Source organism: Mastigoproctus giganteus, chromosome 14, assembly GCF_048544385.1.
Source record: "Mastigoproctus giganteus isolate SK-2022 chromosome 14, ASM4854438v1, whole genome shotgun sequence".
NCBI lineage: Eukaryota > Metazoa > Arthropoda > Arachnida > Uropygi > Thelyphonidae > Mastigoproctus > Mastigoproctus giganteus.
In genome coordinates this window covers 86,834,048-86,860,736 of record NC_143588.1, presented here as the reverse complement: position 1 = coordinate 86,860,736, position 26,689 = coordinate 86,834,048, and the positions used below count along the sequence as shown (strand labels likewise).

General features: G+C 37.8%; 1 protein-coding gene across 2 annotated transcripts in view; it reads left to right on the top strand.

Annotated features, from left to right (window-relative positions):
• LOC150075321 (homeobox protein dve-1-like) overlaps nt 1–26,689 on the top strand; it is a 404,285-nt gene that overhangs the window by 245,557 nt on the left and 132,039 nt on the right. For both annotated transcript variants that reach the window (XM_090388929.1, XM_090388927.1), the window contains exon 3: nt 23,706–23,903. In XM_090388929.1, the coding sequence (XP_090245055.1) occupies nt 23,706–23,903 (198 nt within the window). The remainder of the gene's footprint in view (nt 1–23,705; nt 23,904–26,689) is intronic.

Genomic DNA, 26,689 nt, shown 5'->3' with positions numbered 1-26,689 from the left:
TTCCAAAATGGGTTCCCCATTATCTAAACGCTCATCTACTTCCATACTGTTGGTAGGAGTTTCCATTTGTTTTGAACCTGTGTCAGATTTCCTTTGCTCTGTGTCATATGGGACCGATGGAGTATCACTAGGGATACTGATTGGGGTATTTGTAGCTTCGCTAGTTTTATTTTGAGGATTTTCTTTTTTTGAATTTGAAAGGGTAGATTTAAGCCAATTAGCCATTGAGGTATTAGGCGGGATTGATACATCTGTTTGTGCCCCAGTAGATACATAGTTTCTAGTGCGAACAGCGTAGGATCGACTGCTAGGCATGTTCAACATTACTTGCCTACGTGCTTCAGGAAACGTAACTTTATTTTCTACTTTATATTTTTGAATTTTTTTCCCTGTAATCCATAATTCGCAAGATTTGGAAAAGGCAGGGTGACTTCCCTTGCAGTTTGGACACGCAGGGGTTGCCACTGAGCAATCAGCTTGAGCATGGTCTTTAGATCCGCATATGGGACAGATGGAGTCACCTCTACATGCCTGCTGTGAATGACCATATTTCTGGCATTTGAAGCAACGAACGGGATTCGGAATATATGGTCTAATACGGCAATTCAAATAGCCAGCTTTGATTGAGGATGGTAAGTCTGGAGTACTGAATGTTAAAATGATGGTTCTAGTTGGAGTTAGATTCCCATCTTTTTTAGTCATGATTCTTTTTACACTTGTTACCTTTTGACTACTAAGTTCTTGGAGTAGTTCTTCTTCGGAGACTGAAGTTAGGTCCCACTCACTGATCACACCCCTTGATGAATTTAAGGTTCTGTGGGGAGTAACGGATACTGTTAGCCCCCCAAAAGACGTTGTATTTAACAGCCGCTCAGAATGTTTTGAGGTGGCTGTTTCGATCAGGAGGTCTCCGGATTGTAGTCGCTTCACCATTTTTGGTGACCCTGCAATAGACTCTAAACACTTCTGTATCAAGAATGGTGATAACTTGCCTACAGGTTGGGCAGATAACGAATGTACCACCAAGAAATTCGGTATCTCATTTGGACATTTTGCTTCTGTTCGAAGCCTTTTTGGGTGAACAGAGTCATGGTCAATATCGGGAGTCTCTTGTCTTGAGCTCAATGGCTCTAAAGGGGGATAATTATTTGTATCCATGTTAGCTCCTTTTGGCCCTGGGGGTTTACCTTTACCACCCAGGTTACCGGCCCCGCCACGGGGAGGCAGGAGCAGTGCCGCTTGTGGCCAAGCGTATAGGTTAATATAGTTAGTAGGAGTACTAAATTAAAGAAAAAGGTTCTTTCCTTCTTCTGGGCTCACCTCTTAGTACTTTTAAGAAAATGAAGCTACTTAACGAAAAGGTTTAATAAGTAAGGGAGAAAGCAAAATAGAACCTAGTCGCTTACCAAAAAACGCTCTTTAAACGCACGAGAATCGCTTGGCCACGGAAACGCTTGGCACCCGGGGCCGGAAATGGACGTCATTGAGATTAGAAATGAGACCACGTATATTTGTGAAATGAACTAGGAAGTGTTTGGGAGGTTTAGATCTTTTCGCAGATAAGCTTACTCTATTAGTTTGACAATTCATGATGTATTCAATAGTAAGAAAAAGTGGGGGGGGGACATGTATGAAATAATGAAATTTTATGATATGGCGTACACATGGTAAAATATACCTAGATCCTTGACATAACGCGGCCTGGACATTGCCCGCCGCATACACACTTCTCGGACCCCCCTCCAGTCATTATATGGCAGAGTAGAGGTAGCAAGATTATACACTAGTGGATTCGGAAGCCTCCTAAAGAGTTACCAATAGGTTCGATCCGGCGTACTAACTAGCGGCCGGCCTGCGGACACCGTTTTAGAGCTGTATCCTCGAAATGTAAGGAAGATTGGATCTCGCTATGACGTTCATCATAACGTCAAAAGTCATCAGTCATACTGCATGATGGAAGCGATGGGAAAGGGTTGATCGAACCGTTCGAAATGGTGTCGAACGGGTCAAACCACGGGAGGTGTTTTGACCCGTTCGACACCATTATTTACACCTTAACCACAATGGGCCGTGGGCAAGCGACAAGACGTGCCGTTTCCGATATGGAAGCACCCGACTCACGAACTCCCACAGCTTTGCCCTTTTGAAACTCATGATATCTTTACTACGTCCCATAACTGCTACTTTATAACTTTGACTTGCACAACCAAATAAAAATTACCACAGCAATGCGGCATAGTCCTTTACGGATGGGTTGTTCATAATTCAATGAACACTGAGTGTATAGTGACACGAATTTAGGCCAATGGCTGCTAATTGCTGTCTTACTGTTCTAATATTAAAAATTACAAGTATCCTTTTAACTTAAACTCGCCTCATCATGAAAATAACAGTATAAATACAACTGTAATAAGTTGCGCCATGGCATTTAACAAAATCTGTTTTAAATTTTATTTGTCTATTGTTATTCCATATTTTCTATATTAACTGCTTTTTTTTATCGAAACTAAAAGGAATTAATTCGATTTTAATTGTTAAAGTACTTTGTGCGTATTATTGACTGTTAGGATTAAACCAGATTAAATTGTTTACAATGAGTGTTGAATAAGAACTAATTTCAAACTAACAAAAGGCTGAGGCGAATCCAGTTAAGACGCAGTGGTTAAAAGAGAAAGCAGAGAAAAAACTAATAAGTGTATTGCAGAGAATAAGGCAAACGTAGTGAGGAGACAGTGTTGTAAGTTAAAAAAAGTGGATTAAGAAGGGTGTACAACTATTTACAGGTGTTTATATCCTGTTGAAAATAATAATTTCCTGTACTCCACCCAGTGGATGCGGTCACTGATTTTAAACACTTATCTTCCCCCCCCCCCTTTAAAAGTTTTGTTATTGCAATTGTGAGTTATTCAGAATTTTGAGTGTTACCTGTGGATTACTGGAAAATGCATTTACTAGTAATCAGATACGTGAGGCTACTTCTAAGTACCACTTTAGAACTGCGTGGATGGCGTCTTCTGTACTATCGTGTGTACTGCAGTAAATCATGTTTACACATTTCTGATTAGCATCTGTGCATGTTTCGATGTATACTTAATTGTTTTTAAAGTGTCGACAAGCCTGTTATAGTTAAATTCAGACTGCCGATATTTAGGTATCGATTATTTGGTGTTGGGAACAGCCAATTTCTCCTGTAGGTCGTTATCCTTGTGGAGTATAACCTTTCTACTGTAGCTCCCCTTGCGTCAGACTGCGCTCGCTGTTGTCCTCTGGTGACGGATTTCTGGAAGCTCGGCGCCTAGGGGATTACAGTGATCCTTTCCTAGGGATTAGAGACTGCTCCAGGAAAAGGGGGATTAGATGACGCGGTGTGCTAGCGTCGGAGTGCGTGCGGACGATATACTACGGTAATCCCTGATCAACATGCAGGCCCACGCCCGGGGTAAGTCCGCCTGGCTCCACGACTGCTGCTGTTGCCGCCGTTCTGTCTGCCGAACAGTCGTTAGACCTAAATTGTTTGTCCTGTGTGCAGTGATGATGCACGAGCGGCTATGGAGAAAAGAGGGAAAGGAAATCTGAGATAGTCAAATAAGGGGACGCGGCACAATGTAGTCACCTACATGTGTTTCATTTTTCCGAAGGAGCTCCTTACATATGCCGCCTTTATGCGTGTGTTTGCGAAGTCGCCGGAATGCCAGCACTTAGCTTCTTTGGGATCGTTTCCGGCAGTGAGGTCCGTAAGAACACAACTCGTTCATCTTGCGAGCCTCTGGTGACCTCGATGACGTCCGTGTACGCAGGTTCGCGCACAGCTAGTTTTACACGTCACATGGAACGCGAAGACTCAATACTGACACACGTTTACAGGGTCGGTTCATTGTCTTTGCGCAGTCGCTTGCATATTTTTCACTAATCAGTTACGAAGTTAATTTGAAATATAAATTTGAAATAGTAACAATCCTTTGATTTAATGTTGCCGTAATGACTAAATTGCTATATGTAATTGATTATTAAGAGTCAACTCAGAAAACGTAACAACGTTTTATTATTATTATTATTACTAAAATCAGTTTATTTCCCCAAGAAATTTTGGGTCACCCCGGGACGGCACTGTGCTAGAAGGGTGTGAATATTTTCAGACTAAGGTGCGAGGAACGTATGTACAATATACAAGAGTTTTTGCGTGCTTATCGATGACTACTTCGTTTTTTATTTAATTTAATTCAGCGTTTGGATATCCAAATAACTAACACGAACCAAAGGTTTCTGCTACTTCTGTAAACTTCTAGCCAACTCTAAAAAAGTACTTGCGAATTTTGTAAAATTTTCTCTCTCTCTCTCTCTCTCTCTCTCTCTCTCTCTCTGACAGTTCACCCTGTATATTTCATCACACTGTGTTAAATAGTTTTATTGAATTTGTTTCATGTTTTGTTTTTTGCACCAAAGTAGTTAAGGTTATGAGGCGTAAACGTGTTTGCACAGACGTATGAACTAAGCCTTAAGCGTTATTATAAAACAGTTACGAAACACTTCCCTTTTTCATTAATCTCCTTCCTTTTCTCTCTCTGATATATGTCGTTAAGTGTGCTGATATCGTGCTGTACTTTCCGGCGTTTGTATTTTTTTTTAAAACTTCCAATAATTCATGACGCTAAGGGTATTCTTTTTCCCGACTCTAGATAATTTATGTAGAAGACTTCAAACGTAATTTGGCGCATTTGCAGTTTGTTTATGGAGGAGAAACTGTTGAAGTTAAACATAAGAAAGGCACCTGGGGGGGGGATAGGGATCTATCCAGTTATATTAAAGGAGTATACTCCTTTAATATGTATACATGTCTACATACATATTAAAGGAGGCATCAAAGGAAGTAACCAAACCCTTAGCCATAATTATGAGAGCATCCTTGAACTCAGGGGAGGTCCCCACGGACTGGAGATGTGCAAATGTATCCCCAATTCACAAAGGGGGATCGAAGAGTGACACGAGTAATTACAGACCAGTTAGTTTAACTTCTGTTCCGAGTAAAATAATGGAATCACTGCTTAAAGGAGCATTGCAGGATCATCTAGTCAAGGCTGCAGTAATAGTTAAGACACAGGGTTTGTTAAAGGGAGATCTTGTCTGACCAATTTGATTGGATGCTATGATGTGGTCACAAAGGAACTGAATGCCAAAAATAATTTTGATATCATGTACTTGGATTTCAGAAAAGCTTTTGATACTGTTCCACAGGGAAGACTGCTGTACAAATTGGAGAGGTATGGCATTAAGGGTAAGTTTCTACAGTGGATAAAGGGATAGTTGAGTGGTAATCAATGGACACTGCTTTTCGTGGACAAATGTTATTAGTGGAGTTTCCCAGAGTTCGGTGTTGGGCCCCATTTTTGTTTTCAGTATTTATCAATGATATTGATGAAGGTATATCAGGTTTAATGCTCAAGTTTGCAGATGATACAAAGGTTGGCAGGATTGTTAACGACAGTAAAGGCAGTATGCTACTCCAACTGGATCTAGATAAGTTGAGAAAATGGGCTGAGAACTGGCAACTGAAGTTTAACATTGACAAATGCAAAGTACTGCATATGGGTAGCAATAACCGAAGAGAAACGTACCAACCGTGTGGTAAAACACTCAGGGAAGTGGAAAGAGAAAAAGACATGGGGGTAATTGTGCAATCAAATATGAAGTTCGCTGAGCAGTGCAGACTGGCTGCCATTGCAGGTCATGGAGTTTTGTCAACATATATATAGGAATTTTGCTAGCAGGGACTGGGAGGTGATTATCCTGTTATACAAGGCAATGGTCGGGCCACACCAAGAGTACTGTGTACAGATCTGGAGGCCTCATTTTAGGAAGGATGTAGAGTTGCTAGAACCGAGTACAAAGAAGGGCAGCAAGATTGGTGAGGGAAACAAAGGGTGCTCTTACCAAGACAGGCTTAAGTTCTGCAAATTGCAGCGCCTGGAGGGTAGGCACCTGCGAGACGATCTAATTGAGGTGTATAATGCCTTGAATGGGTTGAGCAAGCTTAATGCTGATGGGATAGCTCCGACTAAGAACCTGAGGGGGCACAGTTGCAAATTCAGGAAAGATAGTTGTAGAATAGATGTACGGAAATTTGCCTTTAGCTAGCGGGTAGTTGATTGGTGGAACAGACTTCCAACTTTTGTTGTGGAAGCTAATAGCTTAAATAAATTTTAAGGGTGAGCTGGACCGACCTTCAGAACGAATGGCGGTCTGAAATGGGAGAGTTTTTTTTTTTTTTTTTATCTACTAATGCTAATGTTTTTCAGCCAAATGTCTTCTACCACTTTGCTTATTGGAGGCTTCAAGTGATGGAACCCATGTTTAGTCTCCAGAGCTAAATTCGTCAATCCTTCCCCCATCTCTTCCATCATGCAGTATGACTGATGACTTGAGGTTATGATGAACACCATGGCGAGATCCAATCCGCCTTACATTTCGAAGGTACAGCTCTAAAACGGTGTTCGGCCGCTAATTAGTACACCGGACCGAACCTATTGGTAACTCCTTATGAGGCTTGCAGATCAGCTAGTGTATAATCTTGCTGCTCTACTCTGCCAGATAGTGACTGGAGGAAGTCCGAGTAGTGTGTATGCGGGGGGGCATTGTCGAGGCCACTTTATGTCAAGGATCTGCGTATATTCTTACCGTGTATACGCTATATCCAAAAATTTCATTACGTCATACAGAATATCCCCTCCACCTTTTATTACTATTGAATACACCATGAATTTTCAAACTAATAGAGGAAGCTTATCTGCGAAAAGATCTAAACCTCCCAAACACTCTAGTTTTTTTTCACAAATATACGTGGTCTCAATTCTAATCTCAACGATGTCCATTTCCACTTGCAGTCTGCCAAACCCCATGTACTTTTTTGACAGAATCTCAGTTATCGGTTAGTTCAACTACTGCTCATCTCAGTTACCCAAATTATTCGTTGTATGGTTCCTTTCGCCTCAAAGGTGGTACTTGTTCATATGTCCGTTCCGATATTCCCTGTCAGAGACTTGGTAATTTGGAATCTCCTCTTTTCGATCTTCTCTGGCTTAAAATCTCTATATCTCATTGTGTCAAATTTAACTGCTGTCTCTACCGTTCTCCCAACTCCACTAATAACTTGGAGCTCTTTGACTTCCTTTCTTTGCAACTTGACTTTCTCCAGTCTAACTTTGCTAACAGTGAGGCTGGCTTCCGTTTTCTAGTCACACCGACCCAGCTGGTCGAGATGCTGAGCCTTTTGCAATTACAGTACTAATGTCCTTGCACAGATTTTTCATTTATCTACAAGAAAACGGGACAATCGTAATCATACAGCCAACACGCTTGATCTTTTTCTCTCAAACAACTGAAGTTTAACATTGAAACACAGTGGCAAGTGAAGTTTAACATTGAAAAATGCAAAGTACTGCATATGGGTAGAAGTAACCCCAGAGAAACGTACCAACTGTGTGGTACTACACTTAAGGTGGGAGAAAATGAAAAAGACCTGGGAGTAATTGTGTAGTCAGATATGAAGTTTTCTGAGCAATGTAGACAGGCTGCCAGGGCAGGTCATGGGGTATTGTCAATGATATACAGGAATTTTGCCAGCAGGAAAAAAAGGAGGTGATTATCTCTGTATAAGGCAATGGTCAGGCTTTAAACATATTTTTGATTAAATTGGGAGCATAATGTTTCACAGATCATCCTTTAATAATGCGTAGCCCCACTTTTGGCCGCAATTACAGTCTGTATCCTCATCAGTAGACTCCTAATAACTTTTGGCAATAGGAAGGTGGTGTTTTGGTCTTTTCCTTCTTCAACACGGTGGTCAACTCAGCTACTGATTTGGGACGCGGCTTGTCCAGAAGCCGACGTTTCACTTATCAAAGGTGTTAATTTGAGTTAAGGCGGGTGGTCATTGAAGCTTTTATAGGCCCATGCCATCACACCAAATCACCACATGCCGTGCAATATGATCTGACATTGTCATGCTGAAACAGAAAAACGTCCTTCCACTCTTCCTATACTGATGCCACCGTATGGGAAGAGTGGAAGGACGTTCATTGTCCTGGAAATCATCTCCTAAGGCTCTCAGAAGAGTGATCCAATTAGTTCTCATCGAATACTCTCAACCAAGAGTTCGGGGAGGCCACAGAAACTGATATCAGTAAAAGGACGATACACGTAGGGAGCGAACTGCATCGTATTGGATTTTACGGAAGAGCTGCGACACTCAAACCAAACATCACAGCACGCAACGCATAGTGTCAATTTTCCAGGTGCACAATTCATCGCAATCGGTCTCTGAACGTTGGAAAGCTGTGTTGTGGAGTTACGAAACACGACACTGTTTTTTGATCCGATCAACAGCCGCAGGAGCCGACTGGTCAACCGCGAGGATTCAGAGTACATGCGCTTTGAGTGACCGTGGTTCATTACTACTAAATAGGGTACTGTTTCATGTATTCTGTCTGGCTTGTGAACTCCTCTGACCGTGTGGTCGTCTAGTAGTATAAACAGAAAATTTATTATTTTTTATTTCCGTGTTTGGCTCTGGCGTATTCCCGACATTCCTAGAACTGTGAATGCCATTTAGTACATTGATATTCTGGCAATTCCCCCATTCTCATATTGTAGCAGAGCAGCATGCCCCTCTCCCCAATACTGCTGCCGCACCCTGAGGAAATGTTATTTACTTTGCATTTAAACCGTTTTTAGTCTTATTAGTCCCTTATACATTCATTCATTCATTCATTGTCGTTAGTGTGTTCGTTATCGGTACTTTGTGTGGTTGTGAAAAAAATAAAAATTAATGTACGCAGTACGTTACATTTCAGGTGCGTTCGATTATTCCCTTTAAATTAAATGATCTTCCTGTGATTAATAGAAGTGTAAAGTAAATATAGTTACCTCAGTATCAGTTAATTACTAAGATTATAATTTTATAGTACACTTCATAACTCTTTTATGTTCTCTGAACTTAGTCGTTCAGTTTAATTTCAACTGTATAATATTTATTATTCCCTTCCGGTATTCTTCTTTTTTTTTTTTTTTTTTTTTTTTATGTCCAAATATAAAATTTCATGAAAATCCGTCCACTAGGAATCCCTCTTTTACATGAAGACAGAAGGACATGGTGAAGACAATAGACATAATACATATATATATACGCGAATTCGCCTATAAAACGAAAAGTAGTATAGACATAGCTTATAACAGTCAAATTTTAATGCCAAAAATTGTTACTGTTCAAATATAAAGGATAATTTCAGATGAGAAAATATGATTTTTAAATCAAAATTTGTACGACGCTTAACCCGCATTCGATTTCATCATGTGTAGAGTATTGGGCTTACGTCCAATCTACAGACAAATTTGTTATCCACGGTTCTAAGTTGTTGATATCTTTTTAAATCGTATAGCATCACCAGAATAGGTGACTCCGCTATACATTTAAAAATCTGAGACTCTTACAGAACAATTGTTTCGAATCTTACTGGCTTCTCATCAGCTGGCGAGTGGTCTCTATTAGCGAATGTGTGCCGAACTGTGAATGATGTATTTCATTTCATATAAGTGATAAACAGCCGAGCTGTGTGTTGAAGTAAAACATCCATTTAAAAACTTAACGGCCGTTATGTTTCACGTTTGCCTCACGCAATACAGTGCTGTAAGATTACAGGGATATTTTAATACAGCAGTTGAAATGAGATCAAAATTCATATACCTAACCTGTGTTTGAGTTCGATCACGGACAGATTTACTCCTTTCACTGGAGACTGAGCTTAGGCTTATGTTCAGTGAAAGCAGAATTTCTCTCGATCAAAATCGAACGCAAGTTAAGTATAGAATTTTGATTTTATTTCAGCTATCGCATTGAAATATTCCTACAGTCCCATAGTATTGTACTGCATAGGACAAATGCAGCCCAATTCTCGGGGTTAAAGGTTATGTTTTTAAAAATGGTGTCTGTGAACAGGTGTCTGTTCATGCTGTACATGAACAGACACCTCTTGTCTGTTCATGTACAGCAAATTCGTTATTCACAATTTGGCATATCTTCGCTAATAGAAACCACTCGGCAGCTGCTGAAAAGTCAGTCAGCTTGAAAATAGTTCCTGACGATGTCTTAGATTTTTAAATGTATAGCATTGTCAGAATAGGTGAGCCCTAGTGTCGAGTACTGGTGCTTAGTGAGACAGAAAGTCTCCCCATGATCGAAATCGAATAGGTGAATTTCGATTTTATTTAAATTACAGCATTGAAACAATCCTGCAATATTATTGTATTATTTTCAAGGATTTAGGATGCATATATGAGTATGTTCCCCTGCAATAAAAAGTAGTAGTTTGTATTTTGCAGTTTATCCTGTTGTTAAATTAATATATCTCATATTAGGAAAAGAGATACTGCTCACCATAACCCTTAATATCTTATCTTATCTTATTTTATTATTATAAGTAGCATTAACCATTCAGTTGGAGTTTATCACACTGCCGTTGTTACTGGTTATGGGATAGTTTTTTTTTTTTTTTTTCTATATTGTTGCTCAAAGAAATCTAAATTACTTTAAATATGCCAATATATATTTAAAAATAACAACAGTTATTAATATTTATCACTTATAATTTTGTCAATGTTGACTTGCTCTCCTTGAATGTTTCTTCTCGAAGTTTTGAATATGCGTTCGTATTTTGCCTTTTCAACGGTTTCCGACGTTTATTTCTGGGGGAAAGGGGAAGGGGGATAGAGATTAAAATTTTAAACGTTGTCCACGTTTAAAAGCACTATTATGTTACAAAGTTATATACGGGCGGATATAAATTAACATTAATAGGAAGAAATGTGTAATGGAACTAAGTTGTTTATATATTTTAAAATTCTATTAATACCTTGAACTTTTCTTTGGCGTCAACTTATGGTGAAACAGTATATAGTCGCACGTGCACGACATACTACCATCTGCTGAATAAAAAAAAAAAACACGCGCGCGCGCACACTTAATTTTAAGGCGGTCATATTCATTCAGAGTTAGTTTACCCTTCCTTGACAGTAGCAGAGCTGCTTGGTATGTTGAGTTACTTCACCGCGTAATGGGTGTGGTTGTAATGTGCTATAAGGAAACTAGAATAGTGCGCAGATATTGTAGTCAGGGTACCGTGGGGACTATTATCTTAGATGTTGTCAGGAGACGTAATGTGGTACTGAAAGAGAAGCCGGGTCACTGGGAATCGTCAGGATTAAGTCATGGTTCAGCTATTAGTGCCGAACTTCTAGTGAGTAGAAGGGTGGGTCAGTGTTAGAATGTTTTGATTCTCTGTTTTTCCCAGCTGTCCACATTTCTTTGACTGTCACACCTCAGTGAGAGAATTAGTAACTTATTTGGAAGACCACATGGTGTACGTTTGTCAAATTATGGGGATGGCGTAACTACTGCCGTGAGACAACAAATTACCGAACATGTCTGCTTTATGATTAGCTTCGAATAAATCGTTAACACTTACTATTTTTTTTTAAAAGACAGATCAGTGTTTGTTGCTGAGCTGTTACTTTAGCTGTAAGAATCTTGCGCAGCTTATGAAAATAAGAACAAAAGGTAGAAAACATTTTTAAAATTTTTGCGCCTCTTGTTGAAAATATCAATAATTTCTTATTCTCACTAGTAATTATCATACGTTTATTTATTTTATTTAACACATCTATTAAAGTCTCTTGTTTTCTCTTACTTTAGGGACTGAAATGGAAAATTTTACAAACCGGAGCGCTCCTTAATAGAATATCTTATTTAATAACCAAGTATGTACATGATATTACCTATGTATATCATGAACCAGAATAGTGTTCCGGTGTACTCCGGCTCATTTTGAGAGACCCGTTTTTCTAACATAATTGCTATAAAGTACAAACACATGGATCCCCCCCCTCCCCTTCATCCGGTCAAACCAATCTTAAAACGTAAGCAATTTACTAACAATGCCCGAGCGCCCCATGGCCATAGTTACTTTGTTGGTAATTCAGAGCACGTACTTGATCATATGCATGCATCGCTGCATATTAGAAGAAAATCATAAATTAAAAAAAAAAAAAAAATGATAGCTTTGTAATTTTTGTCTCGCATAAGCTAGGGTGCTCATGTGATCAATGGAGCCTTAGGCCAACTTTATGTTGTAAATTCTGTTTTGGTAGAATAAAAAAAATTTAACCGTGACATCCTCAGTATATATTTTTCTGTCTTTAGAATGAATAGTATTTACCCAAACCATACACACCGGGGGGGGGGGGATCATTCAGTTATCCTTCACAAAGAAGTTATTAATCGGAAATATGCTTATTCTGACATTTTGTTTTGAACTAGCCAGATATATTCAAATCGCAACTGGCAAGACTGATCGGTACAGGATAATATTTGATACTAGCATTAGCTGAATTGGATATTTCTTTTACCCTACTTTGATTCAGTTATGAACCTTCGCGGGATAGTGGGAAAGTACCTAATGAGAATTCGCTAAAATATAGGATTACGGCTAGCTTTAAACCAAACGTATAAAGTAAATTATTTATTGTGATTAATAAATCGCAAGCGACAGATTTAGAATTATGAGACTACAGTAGTATGATTATAAGATAGTTAGGTAAGGTGGCCGGGTGGGTAAAGTGCCTGCCTTACAACCCAAAGGTCGCGGGTTCGAATCCCGCCTCGGGCTTGGATCAAAGTACTGCAAAAAACCTTGGGAGGTGCATTATGGCCACAGAAGCCAATGTGCCAACAACTACCAAAAAAAAAAAAAAAAAAAAAAAGGTAAGGTGTTATACAGGGCATTTCATAACATGTGATACTTTCAGAATCGTTCTAAGACTTGGAAAACAGCGAAAAGGTTTATATAAACGTGTTCGATTCTGAAAGGTTATGGAACTTGGCTATTTGAATTTTTTTTAAAAAATTGGCGACTTTTCAATGGTAAAACGTAATGAAAATAATAAATAAGAATAAGCAGACACATGCTTATTAAAATGTTTATTAATAATAAGCATGTTTGCTTATATTTTATTACTTTTAACCATTGAAAACGTCATGGACATTTTTAAAATTTAAACAACCAAGTTCCGTAACCATTCAGAATCGAACACATGTTTTTATTTATTGTTTTTAGGTCCTAATCGAGCCTATGTTTTGTAAAACACCCTGTATGAAGGAAAATAAACGGCTTATTTCTGTTATACTCCGGATAAGATTCTCTGTTCGAAAATACTCCTGATTAACCGGGGGCGAATTAACTGGAGTCTCTTTTTGACCGGTTAATCCTGCTTTCTCTCATTTGGAGTCTCTACTCGACTATATGGAACAACAAAGAGACGCTGCTCTCGCTGACAAGATAATGCTTCGAAATTTACTCAGTACTGTACTGTTGTTGACTTTTTTTATTTTTTAGGAGCATTAGTAACTAAGGCCATATTGCACCGGGGATATGCGGTGGTTATTCCCTGACCTTTCCGCACCCTCCGTATTTGGTGGTCACGGGCTCGAACCCCGGTCTAATCAAGAAGCGTGTGCTACGCACTGCTGCTCCTGCCCACCTGGCTACGGAGGCGCCTAATCAGTACTATTGCAAGGCCAACCAAGGAAGAAAGCAAACTTCGTTGTTTTCCTTTTTTCCCCCCAAAAAATATGCGCGTATTAAATTATGTCAAATCTTCCTGCGCTGTAGTATATTTTTTATAAATATTAATATGTATATAAATAAATTTACGTTTTTGTCACATTTATGAGTTTTCGGATTATCCGGTAAATTTATTTTCCAACCACCCTGAGTATTCGCCAAGCTACTGTATGAGAAATGACAATCCAGGGGCGATCTTTCATCTGTGGGAAACGATTTTTAATGGCTACTTATATCCATTTTCATCGCGGCTGTTTGGTAGTTGTTCTTCCCTTAACTTAAGCTGTTATCTTTCCTGCTTTCGTATTTGAAACATCTTTCTACCAAACAAGCAGATTCCGTAATTGAGAAATTCCATTCATTCGCTCTGTTCAAATATTTACCAAATATGTTGATGTTCATTAAAGCGCTATTTTGTCTGTCTTCTCCATGTCTAGTAAAGAGTTTTTTTTATTTGATTCTCCAATGTCTTACCATTCTGCTTATTTCTGAAACATTTCTTCTATTAGCAGATTTCTAGCTTTTTAATTAGTTTGCTGAATACTTTCCAAATTTTTTAAATTATTATTATTTATAATTTTTGAACTTAAACGTTGCTTTTAATATTCCTGTCACTGTTTTTTTTTTTTTTTTTCCCCTTTTCTTTCTTATTATTGTTGACAGAGCAACACGTCTTAGAAGCATCAATAAATAGTCTAATAGATTTATCTCTTCACTCTCAGCAGACTAACGTTGGTAGATTAAGCCTATCTCAACAGTGTTTTTATAAGAATGCACTTTGACGAGGAGTTATTTTTCTAGCGATTTAATCTCTTTGTGAGCCTTATATCAGATTTTGATGTTCAGGAATAATCCTCTGGTAATCAGCGTTGCTCCTTTATTGTGGTTAGCTATCGGGACAATACTTTTAAAATATATATTTTTTAGCACTTTCTTCATAATTGGTTCCAGCAGTACATTCGAGAGATTAATAACCAAGTGACACGAACTATCCTTTAATCCAGGAGTCCCAAACGGCCGGCCGCATGTGGACCCTGTAATACTTTATGTAACCCTCATTTCTTTGATATAGTTACTTATATTCTACCAATAATTTTTTCAGTTTCTTTGAAATTGTTAACTGCGGATTGCAGGAAATTAATTAAACTAGCAGTTTTATACATTATCGTCTCTACTATAAAATATTTATTTAAAAAAAAAAACTAACCTTTTAAGATATTTTTAAAAGATGTGAACAGCATCTCTCGCTCACCCCCTCCCCAAAGGACCTGCATCACAACCTTGTTCTTCAAATAATCGAAACAAATGTTGTCAAGCTCAGTGATAATGGACAACTGATTATTTTATTTTTTCGCATTATGCAAGGCAAAAACAGTTTCCATCACGTGCCATTATGAAAAGGTAAAGTGCGTTTCACTTTTATCTCCTATAGAAAAGGCTTTTGATTATGTTTCTCCCCCCCCCCCCCTTTACTAGCCGAATGGTTAAATGCAAGCGTACAGTAGTACATTCGTTTCATTTGACCGTGGTTCAAGTACTCATGTACTTGAACCATAAGAACTCATGTACTTGAACCACGTATAAATATATTTATTTTTTGCTTTTTTTAATTTTCTTTTTCAACATTTCATTTATTTTATTTTTTTTTATTGTGCATTGATTTACTTGTAGATTCATTAGCACTTATTTTTCTTGATTTGACGATTACGTTAGCAGCTGAACATGTTCACTTCCTTATGGAAATCCCTTACTCGTTTTGGTATATACAGATGGCTTTTGGCCGAATTTTTTGCAGTCTTCCCCCCCAACCCAACCCATTTGTGCAAAAACATAACGTGGACGAGGGTTGCGTGGTTTTATTTCCTGAAACTAGTTTCGCTCAGCGATACTAGAGTTTCAGGAAACATTTCTTCTATTAGCAGATTTCTAGCTTTTTAATTAGTTTTCTGAATACTTTTCCAGATTTTTAAAATTATTATTTATACTTTTTGAACTTAAACGTTGCTTTTAATATTCCTGTCTATAACTTCTATTAGAATAAGTAGCGACCTGGAGCGAGGGGTGTTGGGGGTTTCAGGGACGGATGGCAGTCATCCTGAAATAGGTGAGTATATGGGATGTGTTAGGGTGAATAGGAGCATGTATGCTTGCATGTATACCAATGCTAGAAGTATAGAAAATAAATTTGATGAATTTGAAGTGTTGGTCAAGACATCAATGGCGGATATTGTTGGGATAGCAGAGACGTGGTGTCACACTGATATAAGGAATGCAGAGCTAGAATTTGGGGAGTACAATGTGTACAGAAAGGATTGACAGGGAGGAGGTGTTATGCTGTTAATTAAGAAAAACATAAAATCAAAAGAAGTGCACCCAGTTGATATACATGAACAGTGCACTGTTGAGTCAGTTTGGTGTGACATAAGCACTGCGAAAGCAAAAATAAGAGTAGGAGTGTGTTATAGGCCGAATTAGTACAATGAACAGTTATACAGAGAAATAGAGTGGGCCAGTAAATCAGAATGTCTTATAATGGGGGATTTTAACTTCCCAGATATTGACTGGAACTTGTGGGTTGGTCACTCACACGCTAGTCAGACTTCTGTGGATTTATTGCATGATTGTTTTCTGCAGCAGCATGTTCGAGAGGCAACCAGAGAGACTAATACTCTTGATCTGGTTATCAGCAGTGATCATTCGTGTATTAAGAATTTGCAGATAAAGGAACCACTATGTTTCAGTGATCACAGTGTACTGATGTGGGATTTACTTAAAGATATAATTACCATCAGGGGGAAAGGAAAGGGTTTTTGCTTCCGTAAAGGTGAGTACAGTGGTCTCAGAAAGTTTTTAAATTCTGTACAGTGGGATCAACTGACGATGTTATCAACAGTAAATCCTAAGTGGGAAGCATTCAAGGAATTAATCGTGGATGCTACTAAAAGTTTCATACCTATTAAGAAATTTTGTTCAAGGTTTAGGCCTAAATGGTTATCTAATAAGACTCGTAACAGGGAAGAAAAATACATGGGATGTATATAAATTATCAAGCGAAGTTATAAATTGTCAAAGGAAGTTAGACAGGCGAAGGCAGATTACGAGAAATCCTTGGCAAAAGATGCTAAGAAAAACAGCAAGGATTTCTTTACTTATATAAACTCTAAAAGGAAATGGATGAATCTAATTGGTCCACTTGACATCGATGGTTCGACTGTTGATGATCCTGCTCAGATAGCAAACAAACTGAATGAGTATTTTGCTTCTACATTCACACATGAGGAATTATTAAGGTTTGAAAATGGCAGAAGGTTATCAAATTGTAGCAGGATACTTAATGATTTTGTAATAACTGAGAACAAAGTGGAGGAGAAATTGTTGAAGTTAAACATAAGAAAAGCACCTGGAGTGGATGGGATCTATCCAGTTATATTAAAGGAGGTGGCAAAGCAACTAAGCAAACCCTTAGCCATAATTATGACAGCATCCTTGGACTCAGGGGAGGTTCCCACGGACTGGAGATGTGCAAATGTATCTCCAATTCACAAATGGGGATCGAAGGGTGACACGAGTAATTACAGACCAGTTAGTTTAACTTCTGTTCCGGGTAAAATAATGGAGTCACTGGTTAAAAATGCATTGTAGGATCATCTAGACAAGACTGCAGCAATAATTCAGATACAGCATGGGTTTGTTAAGGGAAAGTCTTGTCTGACAAATTTGATGGGATATTATGATGTGGTTACAAAGGAACTGGATGCAAAAAATAATTTTGATATCATATATTTGGATTTCAGGAAAGCTTTTGACACTGTTGCGCATGGAAGACTACTGTACAAATTGGAGCAGAATGGTATTAAGGGTAAGATGCTACAAGGGATAAAAGGATGGTTAGGTGGGAGAAGACAGAGGGTGGTAATCAATGGGTGCTGCTCTTCGTGGACTAATGTTATTAGTGGAGTCCCACAAGGTTCGGTGTTGGATCCACTGTTGTTTTGTATATTTATCAATGATATTGATGAAGGTATATCAGGCTTAATGTCGAAGTAATGGCAGTGTGTTACTGCAACAGGATCTAGATAATTTAGGCAAATGGGCTAAGAAGTGACAACTGAAGTTTAACCTTGACAAATGCAAAGTACTGCATATGGCTAGAAGTAACCCCAGAGAAACGTACCAACTGTGTGGTACTACACTTAAGGTGGTAGAAAATGAAAAAGACCTGGGAGTAATTGTGCAGGCAGATATGAAGTTTTCTGAGCAATGCAGACAGGCTGCCAGGGCAGGGCAGGTCATGGGGTTTTGTCAATGATATATAGGAATTTTGCTAGCAGGGAAAAGGAAGTGATTATTCCTCTGTATAAGGCAATGGTCAGGCCACGCCTTGAGTACTGCGTACATTCTGGAGGCCTCATTTTAGGAAGGATGCAGATTTACTTGAGCGTGTAGAGAGAAGGGCAACAAGATTGGTGAGGGGAATGAAGGGATCCTCTTACCAAGAGAGGCTTAAGTTCTGAAAATTGCAGTGGCTGGAGACTAGGCACCTGCGCGGTGATCTGATTGAGGTGTATAAGGCCTTGAATGGGTTGAGCACGCTGAATTCTGATGGGATCCTTCCACTTGTTCAGATTACGAACCTAAGGGGGCATAAATTCAAATTAAGAAAAGACAGATATAGAATAGATGTGCGGAAATTTGCCTTTAGCCAGCGGGTGGTTAATTGCTGGAACAAACTTCCATGTGTCGTTGTGGAAGTTGATAGGTTGAATAAATTTAAGGAGGAACTGGACAGGCATTTGGAGTGAATGATGGGATTTTTTTTTTTTTTTTTTTTTTTGGCTGATGCTGCATGAGCTCATACACATGCTTTCTTGCATCACATACTACTACTACTACTGTCACTGGTTTTTTTTTTTTTTTTTTTTTCCCCTTTTCTTTCTTATTATTGTTGACAGAGCAACACGTCTTAGAAGCGTCAATAAATAGTCTAATAGATTTATCTCTTCAGTCTCGGCAGACTAAGTTGGTAGATTAAGCCTATCTCAACAGTGTTTTTTATAAGAATGCACTTTGGCGAGGAGTTATTTTTCTAGCGATTTAATCTCTTTGTTGAGCCTTATATCAGATTTTGATGTTCAGGAATAATCCTCTGGTAATCAGCGTTGCTCCTTTATTATGGTTAGCTATCGGGACAGTACTTTTAAAATATATATATTTTTAGTACTTTCTTCATAATTGGTTCCAGCAGCACATTCGAGAGATTAATAACCAAGTGACACGAACTATCCTTTAATCCAGGAGTCCCAAACGGCCGGCCGCATATAGCCCCTGTAATACTTTATGTAACCCTCATTCCTTTGAGATAGGTACTTATATTCTACCAATAATTTTTTCAGTTTCTTTGAAATTGTTAACTGCGGATTGCAGATAATGTATAAAACTAGTAGTTTTATACATTATCGTCTCTACTATAAAATATTTATTTAAAAAAAAAATAACCTTTTAAGATATTTTTAAAAGATGTGAACAGCATCTCTCGCTCTCCCCCTTCCCAAAGGACCTCCATCACAACCTTGTTCTTCAAATAATCGAAACAAATGTTGTCAAGCTCAGTGATAATGGACAACTGATTATTTTATTTTTTCGCATTATGCAAGGCAAAAACAGTTTCCATCACGTGCCATTATGAAAAGGTAAATTGCGTTTCACTTTTATCTCCTATAGAAAAGGCTTTTGATTATGTTTCTCCCCCCTTTACTAGCCGAATGGTTAAATGCAAGCGTACAGTAGTACATTCGTTTCATTTGACCGTGGTTCAAGTACTCATGTACTTGAACCACGTATAAATATATTTATTTTTTGCTTTTTTTAATTTTCTTTTTCAACATTTCATTTATTATTTTTTTTATTGTGCATTGATTTACTTATAGATTCATTAGCACTTATTTTTCTTGATTTGACGATTACGTTAGTAGCTAAACATGTTCACTTCTTTATGGAAATCCCTTACTCGTTTTGGTATATACAGATGGCTTTTGGCCGAATTTTTTGCAGTCTTACCCCCAACCCAACCCATTTGTGCAAAAACATAACGTGGCCGAGGGTTGCATGGTTTTATTTCCTGAAACTCTAGTTTCGCTCAGCGAAACGGGCAAACCGAAAAATACACTTGTAGATACAGTATACTGACTCCTCTTAGCCTTAGTTGCTTTGGCGCTTAATACGCAGAATCATATTGCGCAATAGTCGTTTAATTTAAAATTTAATTGTCTCTCCTCCCTTACCTCAATGTTCAGACTAAGGAATTCAAGCCTTAAAAAAAAAAAAAAAAAAATCCCGATTTTTCATTATTATTATTATTTTTTTAAAATATTTTCCTTAAATTGACTTCTGTGAAGGTAATACTTAAGGTTTCTGAAGGAAAATAGTCGTTGGGAGCCAGACCTGCATACTTTGAATGCAAAGCTCCTGTTCACGAAGTTCGAGTTGCCTACTCATGATGAGCTTTGCGCACAGGAAGCGATATCGTGAAATAACAAGACGCCATGAGTTATCTTCTCCTTTATTTCTTCTGTCTTTTAATTTTAGCATTAGATTTGCATAATATCTTTTTCCCTAAATCACAGGTTGGGGGGGGGGGATATGACCGAGAAGTTAGGAATTTTCGCGGGGTTGGAGATTCTTTATGCCTCCATTAAATTAACTGACTTGGATTCAAGGTGATAAAACATATTCGGATTATCATTAAATACAGTACTTTTAAGAATTTTCTTCAATGATCCATCCCGATGTTTTTCCTGAATAGAATGATTTATAGACACTTGTCTATTTGAACAAACTTTATACAATTACAAATGTGTATAGATTGTTGTTAAAATGCGTCCATGAAATATTTTGTTCTGCTCTCTTTCTCTCTGGTACTTTTATTCTTCTCTTTGTGAAATTTTTAACATGATTTATATAACTGTTTCATGATTAGTCGCTTCATATAGACAGCTGGACCTCCAGTCATCTTCGGGTGATTCTCATAGACTTTAACACTCCTACTATTGCAAGATGATTGGGAGATTCTTCCCTATATACTATAGTCACTGATTGCATCTCTGAATTATTTTACTAAGCGATATATTGAAATTTAAGTTATTTGCGTAGGGTAAAAGGGAAAGCCCTTTTACCTGCACAACCAAAACATTTCATAATTAAATGATTATAATAGATTGAGTTGTTATGAATCGTTTACCTTTGGCACATAAAGTTAACGTTAATTGTGAATCTTTTTATTTACTCAATTCTCAAACCTTTTTGATTCCTTTGATCACATGTGGCATGGTCAGGGTTAAAATAAAATTCATTTTATTTATTGCCTCCCTGAATTATTTTGATAAAAACTTCATGACGTTATTCAGCTATAGCGTTATCTACAGATTATTTTGAAACACACTGCTAATTATTTTGTTCCGTCGATTTTGAAACGTCTTAAAGTGAAAAATTTCAATTAATGTCGTTTTAAGATTGGGTATCGGATGTGTGTGCATACGTGCACATACACGCGCATCCAGAAATTGTTGCCTTATCATAAAGCACAGATTTACATAAACAGTTTTTGAGTTATAATTTATCATATTCGCAGAATACTTAAGTGTATGTTTAAATATCTTATAAGCTAACGAATGGTCATGCTATAAAAGGGCCTTATAATCGATTGTATAAAATCGCCTCAAACTGGAGTTTTTGGAGTTGCTAATAGGACCAGTAATATCTGGTTTCACTGCATGCAATTACTTGCAGTGGCTGTGGTCGAGTTCAGAGTGATGTACGCCGCATATTCCAATCCACGTGATACAAAATACGACAGACATTCTTTTATAGTCTCTGTTTGTAAACTCTTTTGATCCCATTTGGCCTTCCTAGAGTTTAAAAACTTTTTTTCTTTTTCTTTTTTTTTTTGTTTATTACATCTCAAACTTAATATTATGGGATTGCAACTGGATAATTTAATGTATAAATCGAAATAAAATAAATGGGACGTGCGTTAAGTATTTGGTCACAGGGGAATATTCTGCTCCCTCAAAAGATCGGAGCCAAGTACTTGGCGTTAAGGTTTGGCCTTATGTCTAACTTACAGATAAACGTTGTTAGCTTCGATTCTGCCTAAGGTGCTAATTATACTTTTATTTTTAAATTGTATCGGATCATCTGAACATGCGATTCCGTTATACGTTTAAAAATCTAAGGCACCGCCAAGACAGCTATTTCGAAACATACTGGCTCCTTCTCAGCTTGCGGGTGACCTCTATTAGTCTACGTACAGTATGTCGAACTATGTGTGTAATGCCTGCTCTTAGTAGAAGAACTTTGTTTTGTAAGGTTGAATTAATTTTAATCGAGGAGGTACAAGGATTTTTGCTAATGTCATTGAGGATCCATTAAGGCTTCATGTAATGCTATGCAATCGCGGTAATGCAAGAGAGCCAAATCCCCTGTGATTGAATATTTGGGATTCGGCTCTCTTGCATTACTGCATGATCGAATACCGAATAGGTATTCGATCACTCAGCAATGCATCCCAAATTTATTTAGGCTCTAACTTATTTCTTTTTTTTTTTCTAATTGCACAACGTTGTTTAGGTCCGAGCAATATCTGATATGATCTAAGCTGTAGAGATGAATTACTCGTAGCCCTAGAAAGCTATCACTATATGAATAGATATTAATACTACCTTCCTAGAATTTACTGCTTTATAAAAACTAATTTAAAAAAAATGGGGAGAAATAATGTTATTTAGAATATTAAAGATGGCAAATGCGTATGTATCTGAAGATATTTTTTCATCATGTCATCGCACTGAAGGTAGCATTTTTACTCCATGGTGTTTCGCATATTGGCTTTCCGAATTTGTAGTAAATGGTGACATCCTTCGCAATCTTGATGGACAGAAGGCGCATATTATGCATTTTCCTTGCCACTGGTTGGTGTCGCTTGTGCAGTGCTTTTGAGAACCTTTTCTGCAGCAGGGCCGGTTTCGGAGAAAGGGGAGGATGTTTGATGGATGTAATGTATCGGCTCCCCCAATCGAAACTGGGAGCCACTACGTTACATCCTCACAAGAGGATGGGAGAGGGTGAGGCTCGGTCCCGGAAAGGAGGACCGAATGGATCAAACTTTAATTCTTGCACTCGGGTCTCCTGGACTCTGGGATTCGCCCTGATCTCCAGTAATCTGTACTTTCACTATTGCATTTGTTATGAAATTACTGATTGCAGAAAGTGAATGACGTTAGTGAGTGGTCATGAGCGAGAGTGCACTAGCACACGCTCTTTGAGTGGACCGTGATTCAAGCCCGTGACTACTAAATACGATTAACGATTGTATTCCTGATTTATTGTAAACAAGAATTATTAGCTTCTCTAAACTTTCTTTGGAACTTTTAATAAAATGGATACTGCCTCTTGAAGGAGGATCTCCCCTTAAAATTGTCAGGATATAATATTATTTTTGGATTTTTTCGGAAACATTACTGAAGAAAAATTTATTTTTCTTCAGTAATATATTATAGGTATTATTTATATTCGCAGAATACTGAAGTATTATCCTTTTGTGCGTCTTGAATAAGTTGAGGCTAATTCGTTTAGAGAATACGAATATAATCCCGGGGGGGGGGGGAATCTTAAAAATATTCATTCTTTAAAATGGTGTTTTATTCATAAATAGCACATATACAACGAGTTATCTCGGTATTGTAAAATTTATAATAAAACAAAGTAGAATTTGCACAGAAGAATATTTTTTTTTCCGACGACATATAATATGCCTTATTTTAAATGAATAAACAGGGTCAGTGAGCTCCAAACTCGATATTATATTATATATTGAATGTGTGATAATATCAAGCAATGTTATTTCAGTTTTTTCAAAAATTAAACTGCAATTTGTTCCTATGTCATTTTATTGGGAATTATGTAAAGACTAGACAGTAAAGCATATTATTTCATAATTACTGCTAAGGAAAATGTTATCAATTTGATTTTATTTACTTTCAGGAAAATCCCTCCCAGTTCATTGCGTAGTTGAACAGGTCACAAATCCTCAAGGGAGTAACCAGCCAAGCGAAGCAGTCCAATCTACAGTCGAAATGGACAGTTTTGCCATTATTCCTGTTGGAGCTCTGTTTAGTGACCTTGTCCGTACCGCCCTTATAAAATTGGGATATTCGGCTACCGAAGCCGTAGGAGCCAAAGGTGAGAAACTTGTAGAGATTCATTTGCTGCCTTAAAATGTAAACTGCGATTGGACACTTTTAAAATAGTTCCATCCCTCCCCTGTTATGTAGTAGATGTGTATTTTTGTTTTTAAATCATTTGCTCTTCATTAACAGCACGTTAAAAAAAAAAAAAAAAAAAAGCAGTTTTACTTCTAAGATTTCGTATGTTTTAGGGCTTAAAATTGGTTACTTTGGGAGTTTACTAATGAAAGCGGTTTATATAAAGGTTGTCTTATTTTCTAATTTAGCTGAATATAATGATCGAGTAAACATTTAAGACAAAAGCCTCAAACAGCTTATGCCGTGTATAATGTTATTGTACTGGTTAGAGCAATAACCGTAGTTTGTACATAGCAGTGTGAAAAGTAGATTTGCTACGAACACTTAAATATCATTGTGGAGGCACTTCCCACGAGTTGTGCCAGTATTGCACTACTCTAGTTAAGAAGTATATTGCTAATTATATAAAAAGCATACCATTACCATGGTTGGAGGTCTCATCGATGATCAAATAGGCACAGAAAGTTTCTTTCCATTATTGTTTGTGAACAGAAAAATAGAGTCGCGGACGCAGCCCGTGCCCTTTCATTCTTTAATTGCAACATTTTAACTAGTATTAGTTGTATTTTTGCTAGTTTTATTTTTAATTTAGAGGAAGAAGGGAAGTTTTTGTAATGCCGATTTATGCATTGTGCTTGGTAATGTATCACCAGACTGGATCGGGCCTTCTTTTGGAACGTGGGTAACCAGGTTGTCTTTGCTGACTAGCAACAAAATGTTTCTTGTTTATTTTACGAGTTATCTTCCCACTTTAATTCTGAATTCATATCAATGGCGTGTCATCCTAAGGTGCAGGTGTGGTAGTTGCACCAAGATCTTGAATTCAGGAGTGCCCAAAAGACAAAGAGAAACTGACCTTGAGAAATAGATTATCAAGAAAGAAACGTTGTACCAGGGCTCCAGCTCGCAGTGATACATCACTGGTTCACGTTATTATCCTTATCACTGTTTTCGAGCTCTATAGGGTTTTACGATATCATTTGATTTTGAGGCAGTCTTGTCTTAAAATATTCAGTTTAATTTTCCTGCAAACGAAATGAATTTTGGTCCAACGTATTTTTCTATAATTGATCTTGAGTATTAATTTTGCTTAATAGAGTTGCATTTTGTTGTGATTGGTTGTGCCCGATTTTTCCCTCCTGGAAGTTTTATATATCTCCTCCCCTTAAAAAAGAATCTCCACATTTATTTAAAAAAAAAGTTAAGAAGTAAACATGACCACATGAAAAGTAGGAGATGGAGGTCTAAACTGGCATAGGATACACCCATTTGCAGACAGGATACAGCTTACCCTTATGTTGTCTTCTCGGAGAATAGCTTAATTGCTATAAATTTGCGATATGTTTCTGGCAGAATTCAAGTAAATATATATTTATTTTGAAAATTTGATAATACACGAGTTGAATAATAAACGCGCTCATATAATAAAAAATACGCATCTTCAGAATATTCCACTACTGATTTTTCTTACTTGTCAGCGAAAAAAAAAAAATCATGCAGTTATAGCCTACCTCTTCATCTACTTCAAAAACGCTTAACACCATGTATTATATCCAGAGATATTGTGTTTAGATATTGAATTGTTGCTTGCATTATTTGTAATCTGCGTTTGTAGAGCAGTGCTAAAGGGATTTTATAAAACGCAAGAAATAAAACTGCACGATTCCCTCCTCATAAACCTCCCACCACCACCGGCGATCGAAGACCAGAGTGACAACTGAATTTACTGCAACACCGAAAAATTTGCATTGTTGAAGTTTTTTTTTTTTAATAGTTCATTACGAAAAGATAAAGTAGCGATTTGAAAATTACGTAACGGTAGAGATATTGTTATGCTATTGAACGTAATTTGGAGGCCTCCCTACAATCAGTTTTGTATTAAAGCGTATAGATCAGCTTGTTTGGTAGCGAAATTAACATTTTTGAAGGGTATGTAGGGTACCCTATATATTTTCGTTTTAATCCGGAACAACCCTGCTAGATTGGTGAGAAAAAGAGTTTTGCTGAAAGAAAACTTGTCTTCTCAGATTTTCCCACTGTCCTCTGTCATTTTTTGTCCATAATTGTTGAAAACATTTGTGAATTGGCCTAAATCATTTGTTCGCAAATGAACATTAGAACTCGACAGAACTGCGCGTAGTCCAGCACTTCCTAGCCTTTCCCTTCATTTGCCACCAAGGTCATAATCTTATCGCTTCTTTCAGCTGCCCTTCTACGAGTGTTTTAGCTTGTCTCTCTATCTGCTGCTATTCTGTGGTTCTGTTTCATAGTCGATATTCTATGCTGTATTCTCTGCTTCGTTCTTAAGTGTGTAGCCAGGCCGTCCCCTCCTTTTTGTTTCATCCTTATAGCATTTTAGATTCTCATATCCCAACAATCTTCATTAGATACCGAAATTGATTTCTTTATGATCTTGTATTAGTAGCCAACATGCCAAATCCTCTGCTTGCACCGATGATGGGACTGTTAGTAATCCTGGGTATAACTTCCTTGCACAAGCCCACTGTGGGTGACCACCCAGGTGTGAACCAACGCAAGCAGGGGTTGAGGTGTGGCGCCCACACCACATGGAGGAATGCCACCCCTCTGTGTTACCAGGCAATACTAGATGGTGGATGCCTCTCATCAACCGGTGCAATACCACCACTTTGCTTATTGGAGGCTTGAAGTGGTGGAACCCATGTTTAGCCTCCAGAGCTAAGT